The sequence below is a fragment of the Coregonus lavaretus genome (genome assembly GCF_964263955.1).
Source record: "Coregonus lavaretus genome assembly, chromosome: 6".
NCBI classification, from domain to species: Eukaryota; Metazoa; Chordata; class Actinopteri; order Salmoniformes; family Salmonidae; genus Coregonus; species Coregonus lavaretus.
Window position 1 is genome coordinate 40,903,025 of NC_139993.1, and position 14,107 is coordinate 40,917,131.

General features: G+C 44.6%; 1 protein-coding gene across 2 annotated transcripts in view; it reads left to right on the top strand.

Annotated features, from left to right (window-relative positions):
- Positions 1-14,107, top strand: part of LOC311131578 (formin-binding protein 1-like) — a 55,447-nt gene that overhangs the window by 20,036 nt on the left and 21,304 nt on the right. For both annotated transcript variants that reach the window (XM_084164640.1, XM_084164641.1), the window contains exon 2: positions 13,661-13,776. In XM_084164640.1, coding sequence (XP_084020766.1) covers positions 13,661-13,776 — 116 coding nt within the window. The remainder of the gene's footprint in view (positions 1-13,660; positions 13,777-14,107) is intronic.

Consider the following 14,107-nt stretch of genomic DNA (forward strand, 5'->3'; position numbering starts at 1 on the left):
TGTGCCACCTCCGCATTCTACTAACTAACGTTGTGCCACCTCCGCAACTAACAGAGTGGCTATTTCAGCATGTTTTTCTAAACACATATACCTGTATAGAAGTAGTTTGACCAGGGTTCAAAGATATACACACACAATGACAAAGATGCACGAAAGCAGAAGTGCCTTTGATAGCCTATATGCAGCAACATGGGTTGAGACACTCACACTGCACTGATCATATCAACAGGGAGTCAGGGACCTAATGTGTGTCATCAAATCAGTTTGGCTGTATGACAAGGAAAGTCATAGACAGTAACATCCTTTCAAGTACTAGGGTGATTCTCTGATAGCGTAGGCATTCAAATCCTTTCACCTCGACAAGTTGAGTGGGTCATTTTTAGTCCCATTATATCCCTCTGTCTCTGCCATGTTCTGTGCCAGTGTGTGGGTCTCTGCAGGGTGGCACCCAGACTGCCCGTCTGGCCTCCCCTCCCTATCCACTCCTCACAGCTCCTTCTGCCAGCCTTCATGTGATACCTGCTAACTCAAAGGAACCTGGGACAAGATGGTACATGTACTGCCAGGACAACATTATCATCAAGCCCTTATCGTATATTTATGCTCAAGAAAGGAATATGCTAATCATTTGAATTGACTGTAGTTGTTTTTAACGAGAACAGAAACTGTGATCAGCTGTCTCAGTGTGAACATTTTACACACAGATGCGCCTAATTATTTAGCTGTGCGACCTGGAATTTGTATTTAGGAGCACCAGTGAGCCTTGGAAAATGAAGGATTCTAGCTTTATTACCTCAAATATTTTTCATTGTGCTCCTAAATTTCTACATTTGTCAACTTAGGGACACACGTGCTCCTTGTAAAAAAAGGTCAGCGTAGAGCCCTGTGTCTCTTGCAAGAACAAGTATTCAAATAGTTTATCTGTATCTATTTGCATTAGTTTACAGGAAGCGCCTGTAACATCAACATCCTCCATTTGTGTTTAAAATGCGAATATTGCTCTGATATTCTGATCTCCTTTGCTTCCATGTAACTCCACAGGCCTCTATTGTTAGTGACAGAAAGGCCACCCTCACCCAGCCTTGCCTGCTTCCTCTTTCTGACTGGGTGCCACAGAAAAAGCCACTCGGCTTGTGCGACAGGGTTGGGATGTTTTTTGCAAAAGCAGACAATGGGCAGATCGGGTTGCTATGGACTAAATATAGAAGTGTGATGTAGCTATGAAAGTGGTTTTTCTTGCCTCCTGTAGAAGACCAACTCTAGAGTAATAAAATACCTGTGATATGAAAAACAACTCCAGTCAGTCAGGCTCTATTCAATCACATCTATATGATCTCTGTTTGTGGCTCTGTAAGCAGCAGCCTGTCTCATGGTTACACTGCCTAAACTAAACCACAATACCTGGCCTCAGGAGGATTGGCTATGTGTTGAAGGGGTCTGGTACTAACGGTATCAGTTAGTTGGGTTGACTGTGTTATTAACACTGTGTTAATGATTTAACGTTTAAAACAGCACAAATGAGCTTGTTAAGAAGCTCTTGCCCCTCTAGTCAGCATGAGTCAGATTGTGCAGTCAACCTTTCTACCTGTTCCTAGTTATGGTGATACTATTTATCAAAGTTCAGCTGCCATTACTCTTAAACGGCTGGACGCCGTTTATCATAGCACCTTTCGTTTTATCACAGGAGACAGTATTATTACTCATCACTGTATTCTTTACCAAAAGGTTGTCTGGACCTCTTTAAAGTCACCTAGATCATTATGCTCTTTTTGTTTACAAAGCCCTGCTCCACAAGCTTCCAACTTACCTAACTTCACTGTTAAGATTTAAAATGACAAGTTAAGCTAACTCTGGAGACACCTTTTGGTGTTTGGAATGAACTCCAAAAGACGTTTCGATTGGATGCTTTGGTGTCCCTAGGGCAATTCAGACAGCTGACACAGGATTTTTATAATGAAGAATGTGTTTGTTTTAATTGACTGTGTTTTGTATCTTAATGTGTATTTTAATGTCTATATTGTGTATATTTATTCATGTTTATCTATACTATCCTAAAGATGTGTTCGTTTTTGTATTGTGCAGGGCTCATTTGCAAAAGAGACTTCAGTCTCAGTATTACTTCCCTGTTGAAATAAGGTCATTAATAAAATAATGAAGTGGTCTCTCTGAGCCTTGATTCAGGTTTTTCTCCCAAAGTAGATGTGTTTTCCTGTGGTGTGTCCTGTCCTGTGAAAGTTAGCTTCCAGCCATCAACATGCTGATGAGGGAGGAGGAGGGAACAACATTCCCAAGCTCGCTATTAGAACAGGAAATAGGATGCCCAGGGCACATAACATGGGGGTCACAAGGCCACACAACGGAAAGATTTTAGTTGTACTGTCTAGAGGTGGAAAAGGGCAGGACTGTTGATTTGGTGTGTGTGCGTTTGTGCGTGTCTGCCTGCCTGCCTGCTGGTGTGCACGTGTGTGTCTATGTGCGTTGAATGTAGATGTACACACTCCTTCCTTCCTGGCCTATGAGTTTGTGTGTAGTGTGCTGTTGTAGTGGACTCTTCAGGGAGCCTGGCTGCAGTGCTGGGTCCACCCTGTCAGATGTCATTCCCTGGCCCAGGAGCAATGATGAGCTCACCAGCTCAGGCCCAGATGGTGTCAGGCAGGCCAGGGTCAGCCCTGTACTTAGACTGCTGCGCTACAGCCAACAGCCAAACAAGGCAAGAGAGAATCACATAAACGGGAAAATTAGATGTCTGCTTAAAATCGGAGCATTTGCTCTCTTTCTGGAAATAGTAATTGTAGCTTAGATTTTCCCTATTGTGCCTATTTGTCTGACTTAAGGCAGGCAATGTATGGCTGAGAGTGCTTACTCTTATCATTCAATTTCATTGACCATTTTTTTAAGGCAGATACTTTTCACAACATGTATTCAACCTTTGGAAGCACTCCCTATGATTATGTGGCTTGCAATAAGTCACTGAGCTAAATGTTTTACACAGACATTGTCTGTATGAAAGTAAAGATGTTTTGTCTTGAAATAGTTTCTCTTAACAGAATCCACAAATAGAGCTAGAGAGTAAAACCCCTCCTTTCCCATCAGAAATATATGCTAGCTGATGACTTTGGAAGCTGTCTCAAATCATTCTTCCCCCCTCTTCCTCTCTCCATATATAGTCATATCCGGCTGAGACTCTCTAGGGCTCTGTGTCATGTTAAAGGAATTAGTGTTAGTGTCTCAGAAATAACTATTGTGGTGTGTAGCCAGGTCACTTAAATGATTGGCCAAATAAAGTGAATGACACATCTGTCTTGCACATTAGCGCTTGACTGGAGTGCTACTGGATGAATACAAATCTCACATGCTGAAGGGCCGGTGCTCTGATGAGAAAACAGGGCCTAGTTTATGTCCCCCCCCAGCACCCCTCCTCCTCATCAGGGTAAGTTGGTCATTCACCACAGTATGTCTCTTGTTTTGGGGCTGGGATATGAGAGTATATGAACTAGCCATGGCACTGCTATTATGACAAGAAGCCATTGTTCCCGCCCCCCATGGAGCCCGTGGTGGTAGCAGGACTCATAATGGCAGTGGATTGGTTCAAATTTCACTGACCCCCAATGACTCACTACAGACATTGGCCACTTCCTCTCCATCAATGTTGTCTTTCTGCATGCTAAACATTTAGCGTCTGTGGCATGGAGTGCAGCACAATGTTCCTGACTTGTCAGATTGTGTATATTCCACTAAAGTCATTGCAGAAATACAGGGTCATGCACAAAGTAGTCATTGTGTTCATATCAGACTTAACTAATCATTTTGTCCCAAATGACCCATGAATTAACTCACATTCAGCCAAGTCTATTTAGTGGTAATCAAAATCCAGGCAAATATGAAATAATATACAACTCTAGTGCTTTTGAATCGTAGAATGCAGACGATGATGGGCCTTATCTGTTCCCCGGGCGCCGATGACGTGGATGTCGATTTAAGGGAGCCCCCCGCACCTCTCTGATTCAGAGGGGTTGGGTTAAATGTGGAAGACACATTTCAGTTGAATGCATTGTTGTACAACTCACTAGGTATCCCCTTTCCCTTATCTTGTTTCACGATTCCCTATATCTCAAACTACTGTAGCTGCTTTATAGGTCCAGTTCTCAGGCAGTTGAATGCAAACCCTGATGCTCCTGAAGACTCCTGAGAGGCAGTAAATCAGTGTCCACCAGACCTGGACAGGCCTTCTCTCATGTCTGCCACATCTATTCCTCTACGCTACAGCCCCAGGAGTGGCGAGGAGAGATCATCATGACACAGACACACACTCAGAACGGACAGGCAGAGTTGTAGACCGACCGAGTAGAGGGGGATAAAGTACCGTCTCTCACTCTCCATGTGATCCAATGTGACTGCCTAACTGCCATCCGGCTGGAACTCGTGGATACGCCTGGCCAGGCCAGCCAGGACCATAGAGTCATTGTGTAGCGTTAGTCCCTGGGCCCTACAGCCTCTTCCTGTCCCAAGTCCTCCTACGCATGAGCACATTCACATTCATCTCCAGGGTCTAGTTTGATCAACAGCCCACTGACTCTCCATCCAAACAACAGAGTCCTCTCCTGCTCTCTAGCATCCTCCGGATGGTCCATGTATCACAAAGGCAGACTCATCCAAGCTACAAGGCCCACAGGGAACTGCTTCTAAAACACTTTAGAATAGAAATTGCCATGGTTGAAGCCAGGGAGCCAACAGTGCAGGACATTAAGACAGTATAGACATAGACATGACGTCTCTATTATAAGGTGACGGGACAGTCCCTGATTTTCCGGGGACAGTCCCCGACCAGCCCTCAGAAAGAAAAAAGCATCAGAAGTTAAATTAAGGCTGATATTTTAGTAATCAAAAGCTGTATCGAATTTGATTTGCATGTAAAATTGTTCTCACCCTGTATTAAGCTTGTTTAAGCTGTAGACCTTTTATGAGAATGTCTGATCAGTGATGGATTGTAACCACCGCATGAAAAACCATGCCCATGACAAGAACCTAAACTTGTGTGGTTCTAAAATTACTAGATGGGCTAAGAATAAGACAACTGTGGATGGACTATAGCGAAGAAATGGTAGTTAAAAATAGTTCCATGCCATTTTTTTTTAGCAGTGACACCCCCCTACCAAAAAAGACCCAGAATTTTATTTCCAAAATCTGTTCACCTTACTCGATTAGTCTAATGCATGTTGAAAGTGTGAGCTTTAATTGACACTGTGTCCCTCTCTCACCCCCTGCTGTGTACAGCCCATGTGATCCAGTCAGTTCCCTTCTCTGCATGGGAATTGGATTACCAGCTCCACGGTGCTGCAGCCTCTGCCTGTCTGTCTTCACTCTGCACGGTCAGCCTCCAGGCCTACTGTAACTTTTCCTGCCTGTCTGTCCACAGAACAACCAGGGATTCGCTAACCAGAGTCATAAATGTTGCAGGCTGCCAGGCAACTTTAATACAAGGCGTGTTTTTTCACCCCCCCTGCCACTCCCTTTCTCGCTCCCATATTTTTTCAGCACATCAAAAGGTCTGGCTGGTAGACATTGGATTAGGACAGGGGTTTGGGCCTGTCTGAGTGGTAGAGCGGGGCTGGGGATCAAAGGGGAACACTAGCCCTTGTGCCCCTGGGCGTTTCATTAGAACAGCAGGTTTTAGTCATTTTAGAGGTTGCAGGGAGGATGTGGTTAACTAACTTCGGAGCTAGACAGCTCTTATTGTACAGTGTATTGTGTTTTTTTTTTTACAGTCTACCCCTCTCACAGGGACATTTTTGGCTGCTTTTCTGCTGGAAAAGGTGGCGGGGGGGAAGCCACAGTGGCAGAACCAGAGTATTTTAATGACAATGCAGGTGAAAGCTCTTTTTCCTAAATAACCCAAGCTGGTTTGAGAATCTTAGCCAGAGTCCCATTGCAAATGTATGGACACATTTATCAGGGTTCTACAATAAGAAATTGTCTATTACATTATTCTGCATTAAGCTGCCTTGATTTGTCTTGTATTCACCATGCATTATTCATGACATAAAGAAAGACTGGGGGCTGCATAGTTTCACCTCCCCCTCTTTTCAACCCAGATCCCCTCTTATCTGGGTGTTGTCACAGCCAATGTTTTTACACACTCACTCACCAACTCACTCACACACTCACTCATGTGCACACAAACTCACCCACACACAGTACAGGCAGGGCCTGGAGGCCCTCCAGAGTGATGCCAGTGTTTTAGACACAGTGACATTTTCCTCCTTGCCCCACTCTGAGCCCTGCTCTCCCAGGAACTGGCTGCCTTCTTTTGACACTGACCCCGAATGCCAGGGTGTAATGAGGGTATTGTCCCTGCAGCTATGTGTATGCAAATGAAACCCCTCCATTATATATATGGAATGCACAGAGCATTTCTAGTGCTAGGAGTGTCACACCATGTAAGCTAGGGGCTATAAACTAGGGGCTATAAGCTAGGGGCTATAAGCTAGGGGCTATAAACTAGGGGCTATAAACTAGGGGCTATAAGCTAGGGGCTATAAGCTAGGGGCTATAAACTAGGGGCTATAAGCTAGGGGCTATAAGCTAGGGGCTATAAGCTAGGGGCTATAAACTAGGGGCTATAAACTAGGGGCTATAAGTTAGGGGCTATAAGCTAGGGGCTATAAACTAGGGGCTATAAGCTAGGGGCTATAAGCTAGGGGCTATAAACTAGGGGCTATAAGTTAGGGGCTATAAGCTAGGGGCTATAAGCTAGGTGCTATTAGCTACTCCCAGGCTACAGCTCCTAGAGAGACCTTGGGTGTCCCTGATGTTATTGTTCCAGCGATGACATCACATCCTGACATTATTCTTCGTAAGGATGTTTTCCTCTGCCCCACAGAGATGCCTTTCCAGATATCGTTGTGTTCCTCTGTGGTTGTGGCTTCTGGTTTGTGGTGCCACCTTATATGATCCCTTTGTTTTATTCAGAGAAAGTTAGGCTATTGCATGTTTCTTATGGTCAGTAAAGTTGTTGCTGGAGTGTTCTTATGGGGCTACTGAATTTCATCAAATCATAATGTTTGCTGAGTATCTTTCAAAAAGAGAGGAAATTAAATGTAAGACATTCTAGTTTAATTTCTCTTGTGTATAGCCTATGTTTCCCTTTCACTGCCCCTGTGCTAACTGGGCTCAGTGTCTCCCACTCTGGGGACGAGAGGGATCTTCTCTAGAGGGAAAAATACTTTTGTAAATGAAAATGGAAAGATCGTTTACTAGCCACACAAATTATATTGAAACCCAACCTTCGGACCTCCACAAAAATAACGGACACTGCTTGAGGTATACAGTGAGTGAAAGGGAGACCGGGTAGGCTAAAAGGTGATGTCAGAAACTGCGCTGTGTGTGTCTGACATCATCCACAGACAGTGGAAAGAGAAACCTTGGAGAATTAAATGGAGAAACACTCAAAAGAGAAACCTGATCTGCTGAACTGGCCTTTTGGGAATCTCTACCCAAATCTCTATCCATAAAGAAGTTTTCCCCCTCTTCACACCAAAATACATAGGCTATTCCCCTTTCAGTCAGTCCAGCTGCTGAGAGTGAGAGACTTGGCTTGAAGTCACTTCAAGACACATCCAACGGTCTGTTGGGCTGTACTCTGGCCTCCATACTACTGTTCCTCCTCAGGCTTTTCCATAGAGAGATCCCAGTTATGACAGACTGCTGTGTGGAGGTCCGGTTACTGATAGGTGAGCTCTGAGCCCTTATAACTGGCCAGTATTGCGCTGCACTGTGAAGCTTGGTGCTGTATTGTTCTGTGTGCTACTGTATGCTGTGCCGTCTGTCATGGATGTGGTGAGCCAGAGAGGAGGAGCAGGCCGGGGCTGGGATGAGGAGCTCATGGAGTTACTTATTCATGAGTATTGAGCGATGGAGGAAAGCTGACGTAAGGCAGGCAGCAGACGGAAGGACACCGATACAGATTTGACCGTCTGCTCTTGCATCTGCATTGAGCATGCCCACAAGGAAACATGCTGGAGTATGGGGGTGTTGTACAACACATCCTCGGCAGTGGAATGAAAGAAACCCGTGCCGACCCTTGATGCTCCAAATCCTATCATCCGTTCTCCACAGATTGGATATCTAGGCCTACGTTGGGTTGTAGACTGTAGGAGGTGGTTTTTGCTGTGTAAACATAACACCGATCTTTTGTTGTACCCTCATCGTCACGCAGTGCTTTGCATGATTATAGAGTCACTCACCTGTGATTAGAGCCCTACTATAACCTCAGAATATCTCTGTTCTGCAGAGTTCCTCTTCAGTCAAGTAGCATTTGTCAGCTATGGAATTGGTAGTTGAGTTAATCAGTAATAATGTTCTGCACTTTGATTGCACCAGTAACCTATATCATCACAACACTCAAAAGTGAGGAGCAACAATATAGAGCAGTTCATAGGTCAACTGTAAGTTTTGGCGTAATGGCCAAAGCTGTGTTTCTACTGCAAGAGATGAGCCAGTCTCTCCGTTGTCTCTTCTCTACATGAAGCCAACACAGTGGCTTATAGGAGACTTATTTGTTTTAATGTTCAGATTTATTCAAATGAATTCTACTTGTTACTAATGCAGCTCATTGCCTGCAGGTTGTCCCACAGGAAAGTTACCACAAACATCCTGTAGGACTTTTCCTGCAGGATAAGTAAGGGCTGCTCCCGAAAACATAACTTTCCATATCGTTTTGCCCTTATGATGTTGTCATTGGACTCTGATCCATTGACGCATGTGTTTCTCCCCCTGACAGACTGAGGACTGGCTCTACTTCATGCGTAAGCTGTTTCCCAACCGATGCAGTGCTGGCTCTAAACACCACTATATATGCTGGGCCCTTCTTTGGCTCTGGACCCCATTCAGCATAGTGTGATATCTCTGGCACAGAGAGAGAATGCTATCACTATGAGATTAAACAGTGAGCGTATAATGAAATCACAGGCTGTGCTCATAGTACACAGGCTGTCCTGGGAGGATAGTAGGCTCCACTCCCAGGCCCACTATGATGAGCTCAAACTGCCATTAGGCCTCCTCGTGCAGCTCCGCAAGGAGGCCCATGTGAGAATGAGCCAGTGTCAGTAAAAACATCAAAGTCGTCGTCATGGCTGGTCTCAGAGAGAAACAGCACCAAGAACTGAAGTTAAATTCACAGGGAGTCGTACATGGAGTTTGAATTGTGAAACAGACCCTGCTGTAACAACATATCTTTTCATTTTATGGACCCATTTATTCCTTTTACATCGCAAGCCTCCCTCCTCCCTTGGTCTGATTCAGTGCTATTGCAAGGTTGTTACCCGTCGTCATCATAGTAGTCACTGTGGGTTGCTGCGCTCAGTCCATTGAGGTGTTGTGATTTTCCTCCTTCCGTTCACACCAACCATTTCGAATCCCACCGTACCTTCTCCGCTATGCAATCCGGTTTCCGAGCTGGTCATGGGTGCACTTCAGCCACGCTCAAGGTCCTAAACGATATTATAACCGCGATCGATAATAGACAGTACTGTGCAGCCGTCTTCATCGACCTGGCCAAGGCTTTCGACTCTGTCAACCACCGTATTCTTATTGGCAGACTAAATTGCCTTGGTTTCTCAAATGACTGCCTCGCCTGATTCACCAACTACTTCTCAGATAGAGTTCAATGTGTCAAATCGGAGGGCCTGTTGTCTGGACCTATGGCAGTCTCTATGGGGGTGCCACAGGGTTCAATTCTTGGGCCGACTCTTTTCTCTGTGTATATCAATGATGTCGCTCTTGCTGCTGGTGACTCTCAGATCCACCTCTACGCAGACGACACCATTTTGTATACATCTGGCCCTTCATTGGACACTGTGTTAACAAACCTCCAAACGAGCTTCAATGCCATACAACACTCCTTCAGTAGCCTCCAACTGCTCTTAAACACTAGTAAAACTAAATGCATGCTCTTCAATCGAACGCTGCTGGCACCCTCCCGCCTGACTAGAATCACTACTCTCGGCGGGTCTGACTTAGAATATGTGGACAACTACAAATACCTAGGTGTCTGGTTAGACTGTAAACTCTCCTTCCAGACTCACATTAAGAATCTCCAATCCAAAGTTAAATCTAGAATTGGCTTCCTATTTCGCAACAAAGCCTCCTTCACTCATTATTTTTGCTCATTTGCACCCCAGTATCTCTATTTGCACATCATCTCTTGCACATCTATCATTCCAGTGTTAATACTAATTGTAATTATTTTGCACTATAGCCTATTTATTGCCTTACCTCCATAACTTGCTACATTTACACACACTGTATATATATTTTCTGTTGTATTTTTGACTTTATGTTTTGTTTTACCCCATATGTAACTCTGTTGTTGTTTTTATCGCACTGCTTTGCTTTATCTTGGCCAGGTCGCAGTTGTAAATTAGAACTTGTTCTCAACTGGCTTACCTGGCTAAATAAAGGTTAAATAAAATAAAAATAAAAAATACCTTACCTCATATTGCTGTCTTGGCACAAACCATGTGACGGTTGTCTGTCCGATTCTTTGACATTTTTGTGTGTCTCTCTCGCTCTCTCTACTGTGTGTTTCTGCTGCTTGTCTGTATGACAGATGCTGGTATTCATACTGTTTTTCCACTTGAACAGAGCAAGGCGATTTCCTTAGGAGGTAGGCTGCAGGGGCTGAGGATGGTGCTCACTGTACCACGAGTAATCCACTCCGAGAGGAGGCCCAAGCACGCAGACACACAAACCATCATTGACCGATAGAATGTGACACACACCAACTAACTCAGTCTCATATAGTTTGTCAGGAATTCTTCAGTATTTATTTACATTTGGAGGGATGGGTTCATAATAATCCAAAACAAATATCTAAACCATCTGTTTGGGTTAGGATGGAATCAGAGGGTGAGGACGAGTTGGTTTTCCTGCTGACGTTGATGGAAGAAAGGACACCCCACCTGACCCGGCTTTATTCCTAGTCACTGCCGTTTACATGTCAACAATCATTAACTCAACTGAAGGAGTGCTCCGTTGGTTTACTGTGTGGGAAGGCCAAAGACAGTAAAGCAGAAGTGAGAAGCATTGGTTCTTATCTTTATTGGAGGCATAAGGGCTCTCCCTCTCTCTTCTCTCCCTCTCTGTTCTCCATCCCCCCTAGACTTTCATGAGTATGGGACTTTGACATGGGCTGAACATTTAAGCTCTGGAGCTCTGGATGGGCCTGAAATGGTAAAGGAAATGCAGAAGCTGCTGAGACATTCCACAAGGAAGCCATTTTATTGGAGGATAAATTATTTCCATGCAGACCGCTGAGTCCGCTAAGCTGTGAGACAGACCGAGCTTTAATCAGATTGTAGCTGCAAGGACTCAGGCAGACCTGGTCACAGTCAAGGCTCCTGAAAAGAGCCTTGTTCTCTCTCTATCTCTATGAGTCTGTGTGTCTTTGTGTCAAACAGTTGTGTACATGTGCTCTCTTGCGTATCTCATTTGGCATGCTTTGCCTAATCGCAGGGATGTACTTCTGTAAAGGTTGTCGATACAGTATCAGTATCCGATGTTGATCTTATTTACAGGGTGTGTGGGTACTGACAGTTATATGATCGTTTAACATTAACAACACATCTCTGTCCTCTGAGTCAGAGGAATGTAAAATCCTAGTGTTAGTCACAGTAAAGACTCATAGTATTAGCCCATGATCTGTGCACATGTTTTCTGAGAATGGGTTTCATGTATGGTATAACAGGCCCATGGAATTGACTAGCCTGCTCTCTTTCTCTATCTCCTCCCTCCCTGTATGCGTATGGACTGAGTCTGTGTGAAGCGCCAGAGAGGAGGGCTCCATGGGGACGGCCTTGGTATTGTTCTCTCACAGAGGAAGTGTGTTGGCTGGAGTCCACCAGTCAGTCCCTCTGGGTCTGTCTAGATCCTAAGCCAAGGCTAAACACTGCCTCGCTCCCAGGCAGGGCACAAGCCATGGGAGAGAAGAGAGACTTCCCTTCCCCTCTCGCTCTACTTTTCACTTTCTCTCCCCCTTTCTCCCCGTCTCCTCCAGCACAGCTCAGACAGGGGGAGAGGAGGAGACACCCGCTTTAGGGTGGAACTGGAATCCATCCCTCTCTCTCTTTCCATCATCCCCCTCTCTTTCCCTCTGTATCCCAGAACACAGCATGATAGAGTGACTCACCTCATCTGGCTCAGGGCTGGGCTGTGTATAGATCTGTGGTGGTGATGATACTGACAGTTTCTCTATCTATTCTGAGCCTACAGACAGTCTCTGAAGTAGGAAGGTAAGCCTGACCTCCGAGCACATCTCCCTTAGGTGAAATCAGCTGAGTCTGACTGACTTTGGTACAGCCCAGCTCCACTGTTCCCTCCTAGACTTAGCTGGACTGTACAGTCTGTTTCTTTTCACCTTAGTTGGGTTAAATCTGACTCTTGGCCTGAACGTCAGGGCTGAAGTAGGGAACATGTAGGCTAGGCTAGTCTCTCTGGCTGGTGGTGCCAGACTGTCGTGGAGCTAAACTGGCTTCAGAGTCCAATCTCACAGAATGATCTAATCATCACTGTCCTGTCTCTATCTGTCAGCAGCAGCTCAGACATCAAAGCGGAGAGGAGAGGGATCAACCCAACACAGTAGGGCAGGAGACCAGTGGTGTGAATTAAACTTGAGTCAGTATCAGTCAGAATAGGGAACAGGAATGTCAATGGTCATAAATGAGATCACTCCACTTTTAATCCATCCTCTAAGCCTCCTCTATAGGCTCGGACTGGCTACTGATATCATGTAGGCTAGATGTTGACTTGTTCCAAGTAGGCCTACAATTAATGGGGATTGCCTCGGCTATGTGTGGTTGTGGAGAATGTGTATAGTGCCTACTGCATAGGCTAACAGTGGAAAGAGGAAGAGGGTAACATGAGGACAGACAGCTGAAAGTATGTGCTGTCAGCTGTATTGACTGTTGTGTGTTTTCAACATTTCCCTCTCAGCCCAGCACTGTTATAAGGGATCTCTTGGAAAGATACAACATTGACCTTGTCTGGATATATATATCAGGCTATCTTCCATCCAAAATATACAGTAAGGCCTGTTCTGCCTTTTACTCTATAGACAAGTAGGGCTGGAATTGCCAGGGACCTGACGATACGATATTATCACAATACTTTGGTACCGATATGTATTGCGATTTGATACTGTGATTATATTGCGATTCAATGTTCCAAAGCTTCCAAGCTATCAAGGAAAAATACTGGCTTTTTGGTACAGGGACAGCCAACTAGCACAAAAATAATATTGCGACATTGTCAAAACGATACGATATATCGTCAAAAATAATATCCCGATATGTAACTCAAAAAATGTTTACCCATCTCTAGAGACAAGGGGTAGCTGGTTCGGCTATGAAACACCTTAACTGGAGTGTGTCTCTCTGTACTGTGTCTCTGTAGCTTTCCTTTCAGTTGATGAAATACAGCCTGGCACACAGAAATAAAGTAGTGACTCAACATATGGTTGTTATTCCATATGACTGGTTCTCATTCATGGCTCATTTAATTCAATCCATCATGTACATGTCACTGTAAGATCTCATACGGTCGTTCAGTCTCCCTCCAACCCTAACCTCCCACTCTCTTTCTCCCTATCTCTCCATCTCTCTCTCAGGACCAGTTTGAAAACCTTGACAAGCACACTCAATGGGGGATCGACTTCCTAGAGAGGTATTCAAAGTTTGTCAAGGAAAGGCTGGAGATCGAACAGACATATGCAAAACAGTTGAGGTAAAACCATATTCAAACTCCCTGGCCCACTGATTTTGATCTTTCAATTCCATGGAACTGTTTTGAGGTGTTTTGCGTACATTGAATAATTAATTGACGAGTACGCCTATTCTGTGTTATACATGCATATTAGACATTAGTAGTTCTGTATATTAACCTTCAGTATGTTCATCATGTTATATCAAAGTGCTAGATAATGAAACATCAGTACGATTCATTATGAAATGATGTGATTGGATCTGTTTTAATGAATATCTGAGAACATCAGTACGACCACTCAGCCTGAACAATAGGGGCCACTCAGCCCAATCAGACATGGTTGTGCTGCCAT